Genomic DNA, 17,929 nt, shown 5'->3' on the forward strand with positions numbered 1-17,929 from the left:
AGCCTTTGTTCTAGCTAGAAGGGCCCCTGAATTCTCCAGGTAACCCCTGAGAGGGAAGGAAATGCCTTCCCAGAGATGAAGATAAAGCCAGCTCAGGCCCCCATTCCATCCAGTCAGTGGCCCAGGCCTGGCACTCCACAGCCACAGCCCACACCCTGCAGGGCCCTGTGGTCCCAGGAGTCAGGGCCTCCGGGTCTTCCCGTGGCCAGCCGCCGAGGCCCAGACTGGGCCTAGGACCTGGTTCACCTTGCTGGCCCCAGGCCCCGGAGCGGTGGCCCACCCTCCTGAGCCTCTAGCGGAACCGAGGGCCGTGTTCCCAAGGGCCCGCCTGCCCACACGCATCCTTCCTCACAGCCGCTGACATGCATCATCAAGCACCCCAACGGGACCCAGGAGACCATCCTCCTGAACCACACCTTCAACGAGACCCAGATCGAGTGGTTCCGCGCTGGCAGCGCGCTCAACAGGATGAAGGAGCTGCAGAAGTGAGGGCCCGCTCAGCCGCCACCGCCTGCCGGCCTGCTCCTCGGACCCGGCTCCGGCGTCACAAGGGCAGTTCCGTGTCACCAGAACCGGACCCGATCTGATCCAGCCGTGGCTCCACTCGGAGATGTGGTGGCTGGGCCTCCTGCCCTCCTCCCCTCAGCCCAGGGAGTGCCCCAGAGCCGGAGGTGGGGAGGCTCTTATCAGCGTGTCAACCCCCCGCCTTCCTGTTTTTAGTCCGATTCAGATCTTGAGCAGCTTCATGCAACTATTTATTTTTGATGATAGACGCCCGTCTAAAGTTTCTCTCTTGCCTGTTCATTTCACTGGTGGCTGAAGGATTTGAAAAAAATCCTTCTGCTCTTACAAGGAAAATAAGAATTCAGGTTCAGTGACTGTTGCTGTGTGAGTGGTGGTGTCTGCTGCTATCAGCTCCAGCAAGGGGCAGGGGGGTCCTTCACAGCCAGGCTCAGTGGACACCCCGGAGAGCCACGCCACTGCGTTTGTTTTTCAGCCCCACTGCCTGCGGGGCAGCCTCCCCTCCCCATCCCCACATTCCAGTTGCTTCCCCGATGGGCCTGGGGGGTTGGGCCTGATATGGAGCCTCTGCTTTCCCCTGGGCTTTGAGTTGCCCTTCAGACACGCAATGTGTGTCTGTCTGTCGTACAGACTGGCCACCACATCCAAGGTCACAGCTAGTCCCCGTGTGCCCTGCCCCAGCCCCCTGGCACAGGGTGGCAGCAGGCACGGCTCCTCTCCCTGGAGCGCCATCCACTGGCACCACCCACAGCTCCAGACCCCTGTGTCCACGTGAGCCGAAAGGCCAGGGTGGGAGGCAGGCTCCACGGCGACCCCTTCATCAGGACAAGACTTGCCTGACGGAAACATGGTGTCCGGTGGGGGCTATAAAACCATGTCCTGGTCCCAAGAGAGGTTTCTGGCAGAAATGAATGGAGGGGCAGGAGGAATCTGGCAAAGCTGTTCTGTTGAGTAAACGATGAGGCCCACCTCCAGGATCTCAAATCATAAGCAGACAGACCCACAGCATGCTCACAGTGCGGCCGAGGTCGCGAAGCGACAGCCAGCCCGAGGCTCCCTGCTGCACTGCTGGTGGGAACACGGCGACAGCAGGCGGCCAGCCCTCCCCCCGGGCTCAGGGAAGCCCACCGCCGCCACTTGCCGAGGAGCCGCCTGGCTGAGACCAGGCCCCCACCCCCCACACGCCGGTGGGAAGGAAGGTCGTTTCCCTTGAAGGTCAGGCTGATGAGCGCCTGGCAGCTGCCCCGGGCCAGCCTCTTGCTCTCTGGGTTGCTTGTGGGGTCGCCAGGCTCAGCTGGCCCAGAGCTTGGCCTGAGGCGGCCAGGACCTCTCACCCCCAAGTCCACCTCTGGGTCATCTCTAGACGTGATCTGGGGTCAGGAAGGGTGTGCTGTCCCAGCCGTGGCAACTTGGTGACTGTAGATCACTGAGACAAGGGCGGCGCTCCCGGGTGACGCTGTCTTCATTTATTAAATGTCTTTGCTGTCACCAACGGGCAGAAGTTCGTGGGGACCGTGGCACTCACGTAGCTCTGGGAGGGGCAGGGGAGGGGACAACCTGGCAGGGCGCAGGCCGCTCCCTGTCTGCACAAGCGGTGGGGGTCTTCAGGGCCAGCTGCGCCTCCTTCCTGAGGGCCGGGCAGGGTCCGTGGTCACAGCGCAGGGCTAGCTGCTCGTCCACCAGGAGAGGAGGCCCAGGCCCGGCTCGCTGATGGATCCCTGCCAGGGTGGGGAGAGGGAACCGGCGTGCTTCATCTACCATTCAGCCTGGAGCCAACTCAGACAGGAAGCAAAGGGGGCCCTCTCTTCTAGGTGAGGCTCCAGGGAGGGTAGGGCACAGCCAGCCAGGAGGCTCTGGGAACACCCGGGAGCCACACCAGCACCCCAGAGGGGAGGTGGACTCCCCTCTTGCTCCAGCCTTTTTGAGGCCTGTAAGGAAAGTGCTGGTTTACCAAGGACACGGCCCCCAGCCCCTCACCTGTATGCCTGCCCACAAGGGCACCAGTGTGCCAGTCCTAGGCCTGCCCTCCTGAGCCGCTGGTGGTCTAGTCCTGCCAGAAAAGCCTAGTGACCTTGAGCCCCAGCCTCCGAATCACACAGAGGGGACCACCACCCCTCTTCCTGACAAAGACAGCTGCCCTGAAAGTGAACAACCTGGGCCCCACGTTACACTAAAAAACCCTACCCGCAGGCCCTGAAACCCCGCTTGGGTCATGTGTCAGACTTCGTGAGGGCAAAAGACAAGGGACCCAAGGCGGATCGGGTGGGTTTCAGCTTCCCCAGGCCCTCAGGCCACTCGGGTCTGCAGTGGGAGCAGCCTTGAGGGTCCTGTCCCTCCCCCCACCTCCCCAACCCCCGGTTTCTTCCTCATACAGCCAGCTCATCAGCAGCCTTGTCCAGCTGGTGCTGTCCTCTCATGGGCAGGGGCCTGACTCGCCCGCCCTCCCCAACAGCATGGCAGCTTTATGACACCCCCGCAAGGACCACTGCTGCCCTGGCACGCAGCAATGGCTCCCCAAGAAGGGTCCACCCAAGACGCCACGGCAGGGACCGCACCCCCACCTGCTGGGTCCTCCCGCCCCCGGGTCCCATCAGGACAGCTCACCATGAGCGTGTACGGAGCCTCCTTCTTGGGCAGCTCCTCACTGGAAGAGGCGGCCTCGGCCGAGCTGGGTCCCGTGGGGGATGTGTCCACGAAGCTCTCGTCCACCACCCGGAAGCGGACCTCCTCACCGATGTCCATGTACAGGTCGTGGGCGCCCTCCTCCGTCTCGTACTCCCACACCCACACCTGCTCTGCCTCGTCGCTGGGCGGAGCACACGGTCAAGGCAACAACCAGGCCAGCGGGGAAGCCCTGGGTTTGGGGGTGGGGGGGTCCCTCCCATAGTGCCCACACCCCCAGGAAGAGCCAACTGCAGGCTGACATGTTTTACCTGGGAAGTCCCAGGAAGAGAGGGCTCAGCCCCACATACAAGAGGCGAGGTCAGGCCGGCCTGGAGCCCATGGAGTGACCAGAGTGCCAGGACCCAGGCTGGGAACACGGACATCAGAGCAGAAGGAGTCTGGAGCAGAGCGCAAGCTGCACCTCCACCCAGGAATGATCACGGCCCCTCAGTGCCCAGGGTTGGATTCCACCTGTGTGCCCTCTCAGAGGCTGGCTGCCAAGTTCAAACCTCAGCTCACCGCCCGCTGGGGGCCAGGCCCAACCTCTGTGCTTCAGGGCCCCCGTCGGTATACCAGGGGCGCTAGGGAGGCCTGCCCTCCAGGGCTGCGGTGGGGAGGTAATGAAACAGCACGTGTGGAGGGCGCCCTCCACAGGCCCCACGGTCGGCCCAAGCGCCGGCCACACAGTGCGATCCCGCACGCCTCTGCACGTCTCACAGTGCTCTCTGCTGGCAGGCAGCCCAGGAACCTTCCCGGTTTCCAACAGGACGTGGCAGGTTTTCTGACAAGTTCCAGAGTCACACACAGACCCTGCCCCAGGCCCTGTGCATGTGTACACGCACACACATGTAAACACACACACACCATGCATGCACACACACGTGCACACACAAAACCGGGGCCCCTCCCTCAGCAGATCCCACACTGAAGGGACATACTGCCCTCCAGTGGCAGCCCCGTAGATGGGTCCTGCCTCTCCTCACTGCCAGGTCCCCTGCTGGGCACTCTGGGTACAGCTAGGACAAGATGGGGTCTCTCCAGGTGAGCAGTCTAGGGGAGCATCCACAGAAACAGCCACCCCAGTGCAGCAAGGCGAGGGCCGGGACGGGGACAATGGGGCAGCCAGCAGAGACTCCTCAACCAGCCCAGGACCTGCAGCGCCAGGCCCTCAGATGCACACTGAGGAGGGGCGGCGGGCCGGCCAGGGGCCTCAGAGGGAGGCGCCTGAGATGCTTCCTGAGGGGACAACCTGAGCGAGGCGAGCTGGAACCAGGCCTGGCAGCCCCGACGCAGGCGCAGGCCCCGCGGCCTGTGTGGGACGCACTGGCAGGTCCGTGCTTTGGGAGCAAACCAGAGAAGGGGTGGACAGAGGCTGGCATCAGGTTACAGGCCCCAGGGCCACCCCGAGGAGTGGGGACCCTCCTGTGGAGGGGCGCGAGCTCTCACCCTGGGAGGATACAACTTGGCCGGCTGCTGCAGCGACTCCGGAGGGATGAGAATGTCGTCGAAGAACCCTAGGGAGACTGGAAGACAGGCAGGTGACAACGTGAGTAGACAGGCCAGCCCTGAGTCTGTGCTGCCCAGGGCCCCTCCTCCACCTCGGAGCCCCACACCTCTGCCCGGCCTGAGCAGCCACCCAAACCCAAGGTGGACCCCGCACTACCAGGGCCAGCGGCCTGGGTCACCTCCGCCAGCTCCGGTGCCTCCCTCAGGGTGTCTCAGCCTCCTGGCCAAGGCCCCGAGCTGGCCAGGGTCCTCCATGTTACAGGACGGACGGCCGAGCACCCCCTCAGGAAGGTTCTGCTCATCTAGGTGGCGGCTCCCCTGACCACCTGGAGAGGCCACTGGCTCGGCGCCTGCCCCTGGCATGCTCCCAGGTCTCACGTGAGGACACAGGGCCAACGTTACCATGCACTCCCTCCGGGCTGCAGCCTTTGATCTTTCCGATCAGAATCTCGTCCAGGAACGGATGGAACACCACATAGCGAAAGTGAACTGGAAACAGAGATGGCGCGGCGGTGATGAGCAGGCCGTGAGCAAGGGCCACTCCGGCTGGGGGTGGCCTGTGCTTGCCAGTGTCCACCCTCATTCACTGGCACGCTGACCCCCATGGTGACACCAAGAGCCCACCCAGCAGTCCATGCCAGGCCTCCCCGTGGGCCTAGACCCGTCAGCTGAGCCGGAGGGACCCTAACCCCACCTCCTGCAAGGCCTCTGCTTGGCCCCCACGAGAAGCCAGCAGTACTGGCCCTGAAACACAGGCCCGCTCCCAATCCGTCAGTCACACCTGAGCCCACATCCTGGCCATCAGTGACGCCAAAATCAATCTCAGCCTTCCTCCGGGCTCTCTCCTTGAAACTCTAACGAGGGCAGAAGCAACTGGCAGAGAGAACCAGGTTTGGAAACAAGTTCCCCATCTCCCACTGACCGGCAAAGTTTGCCCCAGGCGCAGCTCTGACCTGGAACAGGATGCTAAAAATGCCCTGAAATTTTGGGGGGGCGGGGAGGTTGGGGGGAGCCAATAAACCAGCAACAATGTCTCTGTGGGTTCTCCGGTTCTGCCCTAGGTGGTCCCTATTCACGTGAGCCCAAGCAAAGTATCAGGTAGGGTCTGTGCCCACATCACAGACGCTGACTCCACGGCCTGGCAGAAGCCATCCCTTGATCACTGCTGCCCCTTGCAGAGTGCCTCAAAGCGGGTGCCCACTGAGCCCTAAAGGCATATGGTGTCTAAGGCCTGACTCCGCCAGGGCCAGATAATAACCATGAGGCTGCCCCTGCCTAGCCGCCCAGGGCCCATCTGAATCCGCCCGTGTCAGTGTCATGGTTCCCCACTGGAAGCAAGCGGCTCCGGGAGGTCAAGTAACCTGCCCACAGCCACATAGCTGTTCTGCCAGCGGGAGACTCCAAGCCTTTCTGAACCACCACCCAGATCCATGGAGTTGAATCTGCCTCCCCCGTTCAAACCCCAAACACAGGCTTCTGCTTTCGGCGCCCTCAGCTGCCTGGTCTGCTGGCTCACCCCGAGGACAGTGGGATCCACCTGCTCCCCACCGCAGCTCCCTGCAGGCTGCTTCCCCATGACTCCACCATGCAGGAAAGCGTGGGGGGAGGACAGGGGGCAGCTGGTGTGGCTCCCTCCCGGTGAGGGGACAGGCACAGCTGTCCGAGCCTTTGTCGAGACGGGAGAGCCGCACGCTGACCTCGGAGAGAGCAGCTGAGGGCCAATGTCCCTAATGCACAGAATGGAAAAATCCCTCTGCCCGTGTGACCCAGTTCCATCAGCTCAGTTTAATAAGTCCCCACGGAGCCTCTGCCAGGGCTGTGCCAGGCCGGGCTTGGGCACAGGGCTCGCTGGGGCAGGACAACACGTGATCCTGCGCCCAGGGAGCTCAAGTCTGGAACGACCACAACGAAAGCACATGGTGAGCAACCCAGGTGTCCGTGGACAGATGGATGGATAAACACACTGTGATACAGCCATGCAATGGAAGACTGTTCAGTCTCAGGAAGGAATAAAGGGCTAACACAGGGAGCCACACGGATGAACTTTGAGGATATCATGCTGCAGGAAATAAGCCAACCACAAAGGCCAGCACTGTAGGATCTTATTCACAGGAAATGTCCAGAAGAGGCAAATTCAGAGAGAGAAAGTTGATGCATGGTTGTCAGGGGCTGGTGGAGGGCAGGGAGTGCTGGCTAATGGGCGTGGTATTTCTTTTGTGGGTGACGAAAATATTCTAGAATTAAGACAATGGTGACAGTCACACAGCTCCGTGAATATACAATGCTGAAAGCCCCTGAATTGTATGCCTTAAAAGGGTGAATTTCACGGTATGTGAATTATACCTCACTTAAAAACCAAAAGGAGGCCACAGCCCAGGTGGAGGGCCAGGTGGGTAGTGCTGTGTTGGGGGCCACCTCCCAAGAGCCCCCCCTGAAGTTCTAGGGATGTTCAGCCTGAGGTAGGAAACCCAAAAAGTCAAAAAGGATGGGTCTGAAGAGCCAGTAAGAAGAGGAAGACCTGTTCTTAGCTGTAGGCCGAGGATAAGCAGGGCTGCCTTAGGACGCAGTGAGTGTCTACAAAGGACAAATACCTTGACTGCACTCAAGGTGCCTGGAGGAGCCAAATTCACAGAGACAGAAAGTAGAGCGGTGGTTGGGGGGTAGGGATAGGGGGTGGGTAGGGAGAGGGGAGCGGGGAATTGGTGTTTAGTGCAGACAGAGATCCAGTGTTGGAAGACAATAAAGTGCTAGAGATGGATGGTGGTGACAGTCAAACAACAATGTACACATACCGACTGTCACAGAACTATACGCTGAACATGGAAAATGTTACGTTCTATCACAGCTTAAAGAAAAAGTAAAAGGGAAAAGAACAAAGCAAATGGTAGGCACAAGACAGGCTGCTCCGGGGCCATGAGTGGGGCCCCAGCTCAGCCAGAGGCGGGGGCAGTGGGCAGGTCAGGAGGGACTTCCTGGGGGGCGGGTCTACCCAGCTTGGAGGGCATGGGGCACACAGGGCTGGTGCCAGGTAAAAGTACCCTAGGTGACACGGGATGAGGCTGGCCAGTCGGGCGGGGCCAGTGTCACAAATCAAAAGGCTGACATCTCGCGAGCACTTACTATGTGCCGGGTGCCAGGCCAAAGGCTTCCTGTGGTTTTTCTCCTTGACTCCTTGTAATTATGTGAGGCAGGTACTATGAGTATCATACTGTTTTCCCAGAACTGAGTCTCAGAGAGATAGGTAAAGTAACCTGGCCGAGGTAGAAGTAAAACTAGAAGAAGTAGAAGGCAACTGGCGAATGAATAACCCTCTAAGTAAAGGTGGAGGCCCAGTGCTGAGCACCCCTCAACACACCCTCGGCCACAGCCCTGGGGAGGCAGTGGGGGAAGAGGGCCTGGGCCCAGGGTCAGCCCCGAAGCCTGGCCACTACCCCACCACAGATCAACAACTCGCCCTGCACGATGCTCCATGGGCCCCGAGGAGCTTGACTGCCACAAGTGTTACCCCAGTTTACAGATGAGCAAAGTGAGGCTGAGCCAGGTAGTCACCTGCCCGGGGTCCCCCTGCAGGGGGATCAGAGCCAGAATTCAACCCCGGGTCCACGTGGACTCTACCCCTGCACCTTGTTCCCGGGCACACCAGGGACCCAGGCACAGGGGGTCAGTCAGAAAACCAGCAATGACGCCCCACAGCAGAAACAACCCAACAAACGGGCAGAATCTCTGCATATTAGCTTTTCTCTCCAGTCTCTCTTGAAGTTCTGGCCCCCATACCACTTGTCTTCTGGACAGCAAGGCCCCTGTTCCCCAGCAGACTGGCTCAGCTAGACGGCATCCTTCTCTGTAAACAGGGCCCGCGCGTCCTCGTCTCCACATCACCATCTGACCTTTCTGCTCATGAGACCGTCCCAGTCCACACACAACTCAGAGCTTCACGGCATCCTCGTGAATGAATTGTCTCCGGATTCCTGGACACACATACCAGGCAGCCTCGCAGCACGTTCCGGAATGCTTGGACATCCCTGTGCCGAAGCTGACGCCCCCAGTGGGGGTCAGGGCTGAGTGGGAATCACTGCGGGGCCCTCCCCAGAGATTCTGACTCAGAGGGTCTGGGGCAGACGGGCGAGCGCCCAGCTGATGGCGAGTGGCACGTCTACACCCTGACTGGCCCTAAACCATCTCAATGGCCTCCTGGCCCTCTGCTCCTGACTTGGTTTGTCCCGGCAGGAGAGGGACCAACGCCCCACTTCCTCCCCGAGCCCTCCTCCCATGGGCTGCACATCCCTTTGCGAAGTGACTGCAGCTCTTCCCATCGGGGGAGTCCTTCTCCAGCCCTCGACTCTGGCCTTGGCCATGTGACCTGCTCTGGCCAATGGGATCCGAGCAGAGGCTCAGCCCGGAGGTGCTTTGGTACCCAGTCTGTCTGCCTCCTGAAAGAAGAGACCACGTGGAGCAGAGATGAGCAGCCCAGCCGAGGCCCCCCCACCCAACCAGTGTGCTAACCACCAGACACATGAGACCACCCTACACCATCCAGCCCTGGTCAAGTCAGCCCAGAAGACCACCACCAAGCTGACCGACAGAATCAGAGGAACAATTCAAATCAATGAGCTATCAGGACTCGCTATAAGCCAAGGTCCTGTCCTGAGAGCTTTGCGTGTATTAACTCAGTAACCCTCGACAGTCCTGTAACTTAGTCTACTGTTAACTGCCTTTTACTGAAGAGGAAACAGAGGCTGCATATTCCACTTACGACATAGAGCAAACAAGCAGCAGAGCTGGTATTTGAACTCAGAGGCCACGAGTTTAACCATCATACCCTGGTGTCCCTCGAGGTCTCCCACCCGCAAGCAGCCTCCTGTGCCCTTCCTCACTCTCCCCACTTTGATTCAGCAATGCCGACTCCACTAACTGTCCACTCCCCCTACCTGAGCGCACCGACAGCCAGGCAGAGCGGGCTCAAGCAACACACAGGACCACAGGGGACACGTCACAGACAGAGCCACAGCCTCAGAGCTGGACAGGCCTCGAGAATCACCTCATCCACCTCCCCTTTTATTGGTCATGTTGCACTGCACGTGGGATCTCAGTTCCCGACCAGGGACTGAACCTGTGCCCTCTGCAGCGGAAGCACCAAGTCTCAACCCCTGGACCACCAGGGAAGTCCCCGCCTCTTTTTTTATAGACGGGAAACCGAGGCCCAGAAATGGGAAGATTCTGCCCATACCACCCAGAAAATTTCTGGCAGAGTGGTCAGAACTAGATCCCAGATCTCCCAACCCCAGACCAGGATCCCCCACCGAAAACTGAGCTCCAAGAAACCCGAAAAGCCCAGGAGGAGAGGGCACCCACCTTTCGTGTGTGACGCACCATCCCCTGGGAACACGTACGCGTCCTCCAGCTTGGTGATGTCAAACAGACAGATGCAGAGTCCCACGTTGTACACGACCTGTGTGCGTCCATGTACACGCCCAGTGACTCCGAGGCCCAGCTGCCCGGGCAGTCTCTCCCGAGATCCGCACCTCCCCCCTCCACGGGGCAGGTATCCCCATTTTAAATGCACTGAGGCAACGCCTGAGGTAAGGAACTCCAGTAGGAGATGAGCTCTAAAAAGAACAAAGCCTTTGGTGACAAGACAGATTCAAGTCACAACAGCAGCTCCACCACTCCCTGTGTGGCCTGCAAGGTCACTTCTCTGAGCCTCGGTTTCCCCATCTGCAAAAATGGACATACCAGGCTGTGGGGCTGTTAAATCCAAAGAGAATAGATGTGAAGCGCCTAGCTCAGTAGCCAGCTCACCTGCTAGAAGGAACCCTCTCCAATAAAGGATCATTACTATTAGTAGCAAGGACTGGGGTGGGGAACACAAGTTAAAACTACACTTTTCCAAGGTCCCAAGTCTATCCTGGAGCTCACAGTTCAGAGTGTCAGAACCACAGCTAGTCGCTGTTCTGCTCACAAAGTCTCAGACACACAGACGTGGCCACAGGGACTGAGGCTGGCAGAGTGACACGCAGGAGGCCCTGAGACTGGGCAAGACAGGCCAAGGACGTCCACACCCCATTTCCACCTCACGATGCTCCAAAGGACTAGCCGCTCGGTGTCTGCTTATCTGACACCAGCATCATCACATCCCAAACAGAGACCTTGCAGGACTGTTTACGGATTAGCAAGGAGCTCAGAGAAGTGAGTCCTGGCCAGACCTCAACGCAGTGAGGCTCAGAGTCTGGATGGTTTGGGAAGCACAAAGAGACAGGCGCCCTTGACTGCAGCTTGGACCTCTTTCGCGAGGCCTCCTCTCAAATGACTCAGTAATTCAAATGCAGAAATACTCGTCTGGGAATTCCCTGGCAGTCCAGTGGTGAGGACGCTGCACTTTCACTGCTGAGGGCCTGGGTTCAACCCCTAGTTGGGGGACTAAGATCCCACAAGACTCAAGGAGCAACCAAAAAAAAAAGGAAATACTTGTCTGAACATGTCAGAGAAGGCCCTGGGCCACAAAAGGACTACATTCCCTTCTTGGACTTCTCATATCTTCTCTCTTTGTCCCCTCAGAGGCCCCCTCTCCTTGGACCTTACAAAGTAACCAGACACCATCCACTAAGGACTCTGTGAGTTCTCGCCAGCAACGCCCCAGGTCTGTACACCCCACCTTCTGTGACTTCAGCCTCTGTGGCAGGGACCTGCCTCCAGTCTCTAGCCAGCCGGTCTTCTTCCTGCTGGCTCTTTCTCAGCCTACTACAGATGAAGGCCATCACTCCAGCGAGGTCCTGCGGGCCCTGTATGGGCTGGCTCCCACCACTCTCCAGCCTGCCCTCCCCTTTCTCCCTCTGCCCTGGCCACACCAACCTCCTCCAAGCTATGACAGGTTTGATATTCCTTCCTGCCACAGGGCCTTTGCACATGCTCTTTCTGCTTCCTGCATAGCTCTACTCTGCCCGGAATCCCCTACATTAGTTCTTCCTCATCACCAGATCTCAGCTCAAGTATCACCTCCTAGCAAAGCCTCTTGTCTCCCTCATTGTAGGCAAAGTTCCCTCATTCCACAGGCTTGTGAGAACACCTGTTGTCATAATGTAAGTAGGTGAAGTAGCTCAGTCGTGTCAGACTCTTTGCAACTCCACGGACTGTAGCCTACCAGGCTCCTCCCTCCATGGGATTCTCCAGGCAAGAATACTGGAGTGAGTTACCATTTCCTTCTCCAGGGGATCTTCCCGACCCATGGATCCAACCCGGGTCTCCCGCATTGCGGGCAGACGCTTTAACCTCTGAGCCACCAGGGAAGCCCATAATAGTTATCTCAGTTGGTCAACACACACTCAACTGTGAGAGTCTCTTATTCATATCTGCTGTCCCCACCACACTACAGAGTAGAAGCGTGTCTGTTTTATTCATTCAACAAACAATTATGGAACATCTGCTCTGTGCCCAGACTCTATGGGGGTTACCTGCAGAGAAGAAAAAGGTCACTGCCCTCATGTAGAGGAAAAGAGAAAAACAGTAACCGAGTAAACAAGCAAGAAAAGAGTGTGGCGACTGCTAAAACGGAAGGAGTGGTGTGGCACAGAATAACTGCTTCAGAAAAGACAGAGGGACGGCCTCTGACTGGCACTAAGGCGTGCTGGCCTGGCAAGTAAACGGTGCACAAACATTTCTTTTGAAGGAATGAATGGCTAAACCTCCTGACAGCTGAACTACCACCCATCTTCACAGCAACAATGCATGGTTGGACAACAATGATTATTTCCATTTTGCAAATGGAAACCGAGGCCCAGAGAGGGTAAATGACTTGATTTAGATTGCAAATTATCAATAATTTGGAAGTGGGGACGCTGCTGCTGCTAAGTCGCTTCAGTCGTGTCCGACTCTGTGCGACCCCAGAGACGGCAGCCCACCAGGCTCCGCCGTCCCTGGAAATATTCCCCAATTACAAGAGCCTTTTTCAAACCCAATTTTTGATTCTCTCCAACATCCTGGTGGGGTAAAGGATGAGTTCATCCCACGCACAGGTGAAGAAACCGAGTCTGAGACGTTAAGCTCCTTGCCCAAACGCCAAGACTTGGCACGGCCAGGCCGGCGGCGGGCGGGTACGCAGTGCTGGCCCTTCCCGTGCTCAAGGCCTGCCTGCCACCCCGCGGGGCCCAGTACCTTGTTGGCCAACTTTTTGTTCAACTCTTCGGCGATGGAATCGTTGAGCTTCCTCTCAAACTGCCACGGGGGGATCCGCACGGTGTCCACCATCTCCACGAGGACAAACATCCCAGCCTGGGCAGGGGGCTCTGGGAGCCGGAGGATCAGTCACGCACCGGGGCCTGCGGCGGTGGGGATCCCCGAGCCGGCTCTGTGGCGTCCCAATAGGCGATAACCGTCCCCAGGCCGGTAAGGCGGGCTGCGCCGTAGGGCCTGGGGTGTCCCGTGCGGGGCGCGCTCCGACAGAGAAAGAAAACAGGCTCAGCGGCGGCGGGGAGGTCTCCTGGCTGAGCCGGAGCGGCGTGCGGCCCGCCACATGCAGCCCCTCACCACGCGCCACCACCACACACCGCGCACCCAGACGCAGCCCGCTTCAGCGAGACCTGGGGCGAGATTCCGAATCCAGTGGCTTCCGGAGGGCTGACCAATAAGAAGCTTCGGCCCGCCCCCGGCGTGGGGCGGGGCTGCCTACCGGCCGTGCGAGGGGCGGGGCGAGGCGGGGGCGGAGCCTCCCCTTCGGAGTGCGCGGAGCTGTCAAAACCCTCAGACAACGCTTTCAGGTTGCTAGGCGACCTCGGTGCCACCCAGTCAGCTCTCGCCTAGCCTGTACGTCCTCTCCTTGCTGGTCTCAGACAGTCCTCAGCACTACTGCCCGAGTGATCCTTTCCAAATGCAAACACAATTAGACCCTACCGGATTCTGGAAACGGGGAGAATTAACCGGAACCGAGCAGCGGGACCTTTTTCGGACAATAGAAATGTTCTGTGTCTCCTTTTAGCAGGTGGTTACGCGGATGTATGTAATTGTAAAAACTCATCCAATTCAACATTTAAGATCTTTGCATTTAACTGTAAGCAGATTAAATCTCAATTGAGAAGCAATAATATATTGGGACCAAAAAAAGAGAAAGAAAACAACCCCTCAGTGGCTTCTCGTGCGTGCTAAGTCATTTCAATCGTGTCCGACTCTTTGCGACCCTATAGACTGTAGCCCGCCAGGGTCCTCTGTCCATGGGATTCTCTAGGCAAGAATACTGGAGTGGGTTGCTGTGTCCTCCTCCAGGGGATCTTCTTGACCCAGAGATCGAACCCCTATCTTTTATGTTTCCTGCATCCGCAGGCGGTTTACTTACCACTAGCGCCACCTGGGAAGGCCCAGAGGCTTCCCATTCAGTTCAGTTCAGTTCAGTTCAGTTCAGTCACTCAGTCGTGTCCGACTCTTTGCGACCCCAGGGACTGCAGCATGCCAGGATTCCCTGTCCATCACCAACTTCCGGAGCTTACTCAAACTCATGTCCATTGAGTCGGTGATGCCATCCAACCATCCCATCCTCTGTCATCCCCTTTTCCTCCTGCCTTCAGTCTTTCCCAGCATCAGGATCTTTTCCAATGAGTCAGTTCTTTGCATCAGGTGGCCAAAGTATTAGAGTTTCAGCTTCAGCATCAGTCCTTCCAATGGCTATTCAGGACCGATTTCCTTCAAGATGACTGTTTGGATCTCCTTGCAGTCCAAGGGACTCTCAAGAGTCTTCTCCATGGGATTTCCTTGGTGGTTCAGTGGTTAAGACTCCGAACTCATAATGCAGGGGGCCCAGGTTCGATCCCTGGTCAGGGAACTAGATCCCACATGCAGCAACTAAGACAAAGTGCAGCCAAATCAATTAAAAAATAAATTTAAAAAAGAGTTTTCTCCAACACCACAGTGCAAAAGCATCAATTCTTCTGCTCTCAGCTTTCTTCATAGTCCAACTCTCACATCCATACATGACTACTGGAAAAACCATAGCTTTGACTAGATGGACCTAGGTTGGCAAAGTAATGTCTCTGCTCTTTAATATGCTGACTAGGTTTACCAGAGCTTTTCTTTCAAGGAGGAACCGTCTTTTAATTTCAAGGCTGCAGTCACCATCTGCAGTGATTTTGGAGTCCCCCCAAAATAAACTCTGTCACTGTTTCCATTGTTTCCCCATCTATTTGCCATGAAGTGATGGGACTGGATGCCATGATCTTAGTTTTCTGAATGATGAAGATCATGGCTTCCCATTGAACTAGTAATAAAATCCAAAACCTTTCTGGTAGCTCACAAGGCTTTGCAGGATCTTGACACTACCCACAGGCCTCCAGCCCCATTTTATTCTCTCCTGGCATTCCAATCTCATTCATCTTCCTATGGTAGCTAACGTGGGCTTGGGCTAAGAGAAGTTAGTAACTTAAGATCATGGGTTGCTAAATGGCAGAAGTGGGCCCCACTGGAATCTCTACACTATACAGTCTCTAAAAGTTGGTGGGTCATGGAAATACACTACAGGGTGTTGTTTGTGGGGTTTTTTTAATATTTATTAATTTGGCTACATTGGGTCTTAGTTTTAGCACTCAGGATCTCTGTTGGGTCATGGGGAATCTTTCACTGTGGTGCACAGACTCTCCAGTTGTAGCCTGTGGGCTCTGGAACACTAAGGGTCAGTAGTTGCTACCTGCAGGCTTAGCTGCTCTGAGGTCTCTGGGATCTTAGTTCTCCAACCAGGGATTGAACCTGCATCCCCTGCACTGGAAGGCAAATTCTTCACCCTTGGACCACCAAGGAAGTCCCTGCAGTATGTTTTAAACAAACAAAAAGAGACTTGGAGTACATGACAGAGGCACTCAGAAATGCGTGGTCCTTCGATTTGCTGATTTTACACATATAGGGATATCTCTGTAAGTCCGGCTGCAGTGACCAAATTTGGCCTTCTCTGCATCTATATTATTTATAGGTCTGTCTGCTTTTCCTAGGATTTGAGCTTCTTGAAGTTGGGAGGAAATGTGACTTTAGCTCTTTATTCCCACAATTGCCCAACATCATTTCTAAGATGTCTTCAGTAAAAGTGTTTAGGAAATCATATTAATTCTTTCTCTCAAATCTCTCGAAGTTTTCCTTCTTCATTTCATTCCCACAACTTGCTGCCCTGAAGGGCTTTTCATTGCTGCCCCAGAGCTTAGCCACCACACATCCAAGCTCCTGGCCTCAGTCTTTCTTGCAAGTGACCCACCCACTGTCACAAAAGCCTTCCCTTCATGGATTTCTTTTGTCTACACAGAAAGTTCTGGACTAAGCCCAACCTTCCTCTCCAGCCTAACCTCCCTTCTGTCCTCTAGTCACTGGGAGCTTCCAGCTCCAAGGATGGAGATAGTCCTTTTATAGCCCAGTCTTGAACACTTCTTTACCTGAAAACTCCTACTCATCCATCAGAACCCAAATGTAATAACTTTCTCATTCATTTATTCAACACACTATGTGACAGCTGTTAGAGATCCAGTGGGGAAGAAGAACTGGTTTCTAGGCCCAGATTAAGCTCAGAGGGGTTGGGAGAAGGAGAGGGAGGGCAGGGCCAGAGGCTTTGAGAAAAACAAAAAGTGTTTCAGTGGGTTTATAGAGGAGATGAAAACTGGTAAGACTGAAGACCCCTAGGTAGGGTCCAGATCACAAAGTCCTTATTATTATATTCATTAACTTTTTGGCCAGACCCCACTGCATGTGGGAATCTCAGTTCCCAGACCAGGGATGGAACCTAGATCCCCTGCACTGCAAGGAGATTTCTTAACCACTGGACCACCAGGTTCATTAACTTTTAATTCTTACGCCAGCTGTATAAGGTAGGGGTTATCATCATCATCATTATCTAATTTATCTCACTATCATTTATCTCATCTCAGTTTGCCTCATCTAAGGCAAAGGGCTTCTCATGTGGCGCTAGTGGTAAAGAACCCACCCGCCAATGCAGGAGATGGAAGAGACACTGGGTTTGATTCCTGAGTCCGGAAGATCCCTTGGAGGAGGGCATGGCAACCCACTCCAGAATTCTTGCCTGGATAATCCCATGGACAGAGGAGCCTGGCAGGCTACAGTCCGTAGGGTCACAAAGAGTCGGACATGACTGAAGCAACTTAGCACGCACTCGCGCACAAGGCAAAGAGAAGTTAAGTAGGTCATTCAAGGTCACACAGCTAAGAAGAGGCATAGCTGGAATTCAGACTCCAGAGCCCTCCTAACCACTGGGCTTATGCCACCACCTCATTAGCCCAAGGGCAGCAGAGGGAAGCCTTGGAAGGTTAGAACCAGGAAATGACACTGGGACATGTGAGCTGGAGGAATAGTGGGTGGGAGGAGGCTGGTGGAGAAAAGAACACCAGAGAGGAAATTACTGGGTGGCCCCTATAAGAGGAGGCCTGAGCAAGTCGGTAGCCATGGAGAGCGAAGTTGGGCCGAGTCCAGAGGTCTTTAGGGGGTGGTCTCAGATAGGGTGCAGGACCTGGGGATGGAAGTGGGAGGAGTCCAGGCCTGAGGCCTTTCACTGAGATGGGAAACTGGAGGAGAGCCAGGTTGGGGCGAAGAGGCCAGGGCTACGGAGTTTGCTGTTTTGGGTTCCCAGGCTTCTTTTTTGGTGTTCAGCTTACGGGGTTGTAACAGTGATTTGTTGGCACGATTGGTTTCCTCATTAGTGAAAACAGGGACCAGGCCTCCTTATTAATTCTCTGCATCGTTCCATGGATGCTTTGAGGTGGCTGACAAAAACGCACAAAGACTTGGTCCGCCAGCTCCTTGCTGGCCCAGGACTCTTCTGTCGTGTCCCTCCCCATCCTCCCGGCCTAGCCCTGTGCCTGGCACAAGGGCAGGGTTTATAAATACGTGCTATTTGAAGGAACAAAAGGATACCAAAATAATTGCTAAGAACAGAGGACTGAGGGAGAAATCGAGTTGGAAACTAATCCAGGAGTAGAGTCCGGTGGGTGGTTAAGGGCATGGAGTTCCCACGCCGCAGCGCACTAGCTGAGCAGCGGCGGCCGGTGAACCTCTCGCAGCTCATGGCCTCCCTGTAAAGTGGAGATAATAATAGAATCCATCTCAGATGACTGTCCATCAGTGGAGGGCTGGATGAAAAAAGATACATGGTGTACCACTGAGAAAATAATACAAAGCCATATGAAAGGGTAGAATGTATTCTGTGTATGGATGGAGAATGATATTGAGAATATATTATTAATATAAAAATGCAAGGCACAGAGCAGTC

At 56.1% G+C, this 17,929-nt stretch overlaps 2 protein-coding genes and 1 non-coding gene across 5 annotated transcripts in view; 2 read left to right on the plus strand and 1 right to left on the minus strand.

The window, feature by feature from the left end:
* The window catches only part of ACO2 (aconitase 2), a 49,171-nt gene extending 48,292 nt beyond the window's left edge, over positions 1–879 (plus strand). The window contains exon 18 of the mRNA XM_061418654.1: positions 355–879. Coding sequence (XP_061274638.1) covers positions 355–489 — 135 coding nt within the window. The 3' untranslated portion in view covers positions 490–879. The remainder of the gene's footprint in view (positions 1–354) is intronic.
* POLR3H (RNA polymerase III subunit H) lies at positions 734–13,318 on the minus strand. Of its 3 annotated transcripts, none has more exons than XM_061418657.1 (6): positions 12,841–13,284; positions 10,045–10,141; positions 5,095–5,181; positions 4,646–4,709; positions 3,127–3,328; positions 734–2,240 (listed from the first exon to the last, which is right to left on the minus strand). In XM_061418657.1, the coding sequence occupies exons 1-6, from the start codon at positions 12,949–12,951 to the stop codon at positions 2,187–2,189; spliced, it is 615 nt and encodes a 204-aa protein (XP_061274641.1). In that variant the 5' UTR covers positions 12,952–13,284; the 3' UTR covers positions 734–2,186. The 3 variants fall into 3 exon arrangements, with proteins under 3 accessions (XP_061274641.1, XP_061274640.1, XP_061274642.1); XM_061418656.1 differs by lacking the exon at positions 734–2,240 and adding an exon at positions 2,247–2,450 and having other exon boundaries at positions 12,841–13,299; XM_061418658.1 differs by lacking the exons at positions 734–2,240; positions 3,127–3,328 and adding an exon at positions 3,899–4,523 and having other exon boundaries at positions 4,633–4,709; positions 12,841–13,318.
* A 1,106-nt stretch (positions 13,319–14,424) lies between these two features.
* TRNAM-CAU (transfer RNA methionine (anticodon CAU)) lies at positions 14,425–14,497 on the plus strand. Its single transcript has one exon. It is a non-coding gene; the product is annotated as a tRNA-Met (tRNA).
* Positions 14,498–17,929: the final 3,432 nt, after the last annotated feature.

The sequence above is a fragment of the Bos javanicus genome, chromosome 5 (assembly GCF_032452875.1).
Source record: "Bos javanicus breed banteng chromosome 5, ARS-OSU_banteng_1.0, whole genome shotgun sequence".
Classification (NCBI taxonomy): Eukaryota; Metazoa; Chordata; class Mammalia; order Artiodactyla; family Bovidae; genus Bos; species Bos javanicus.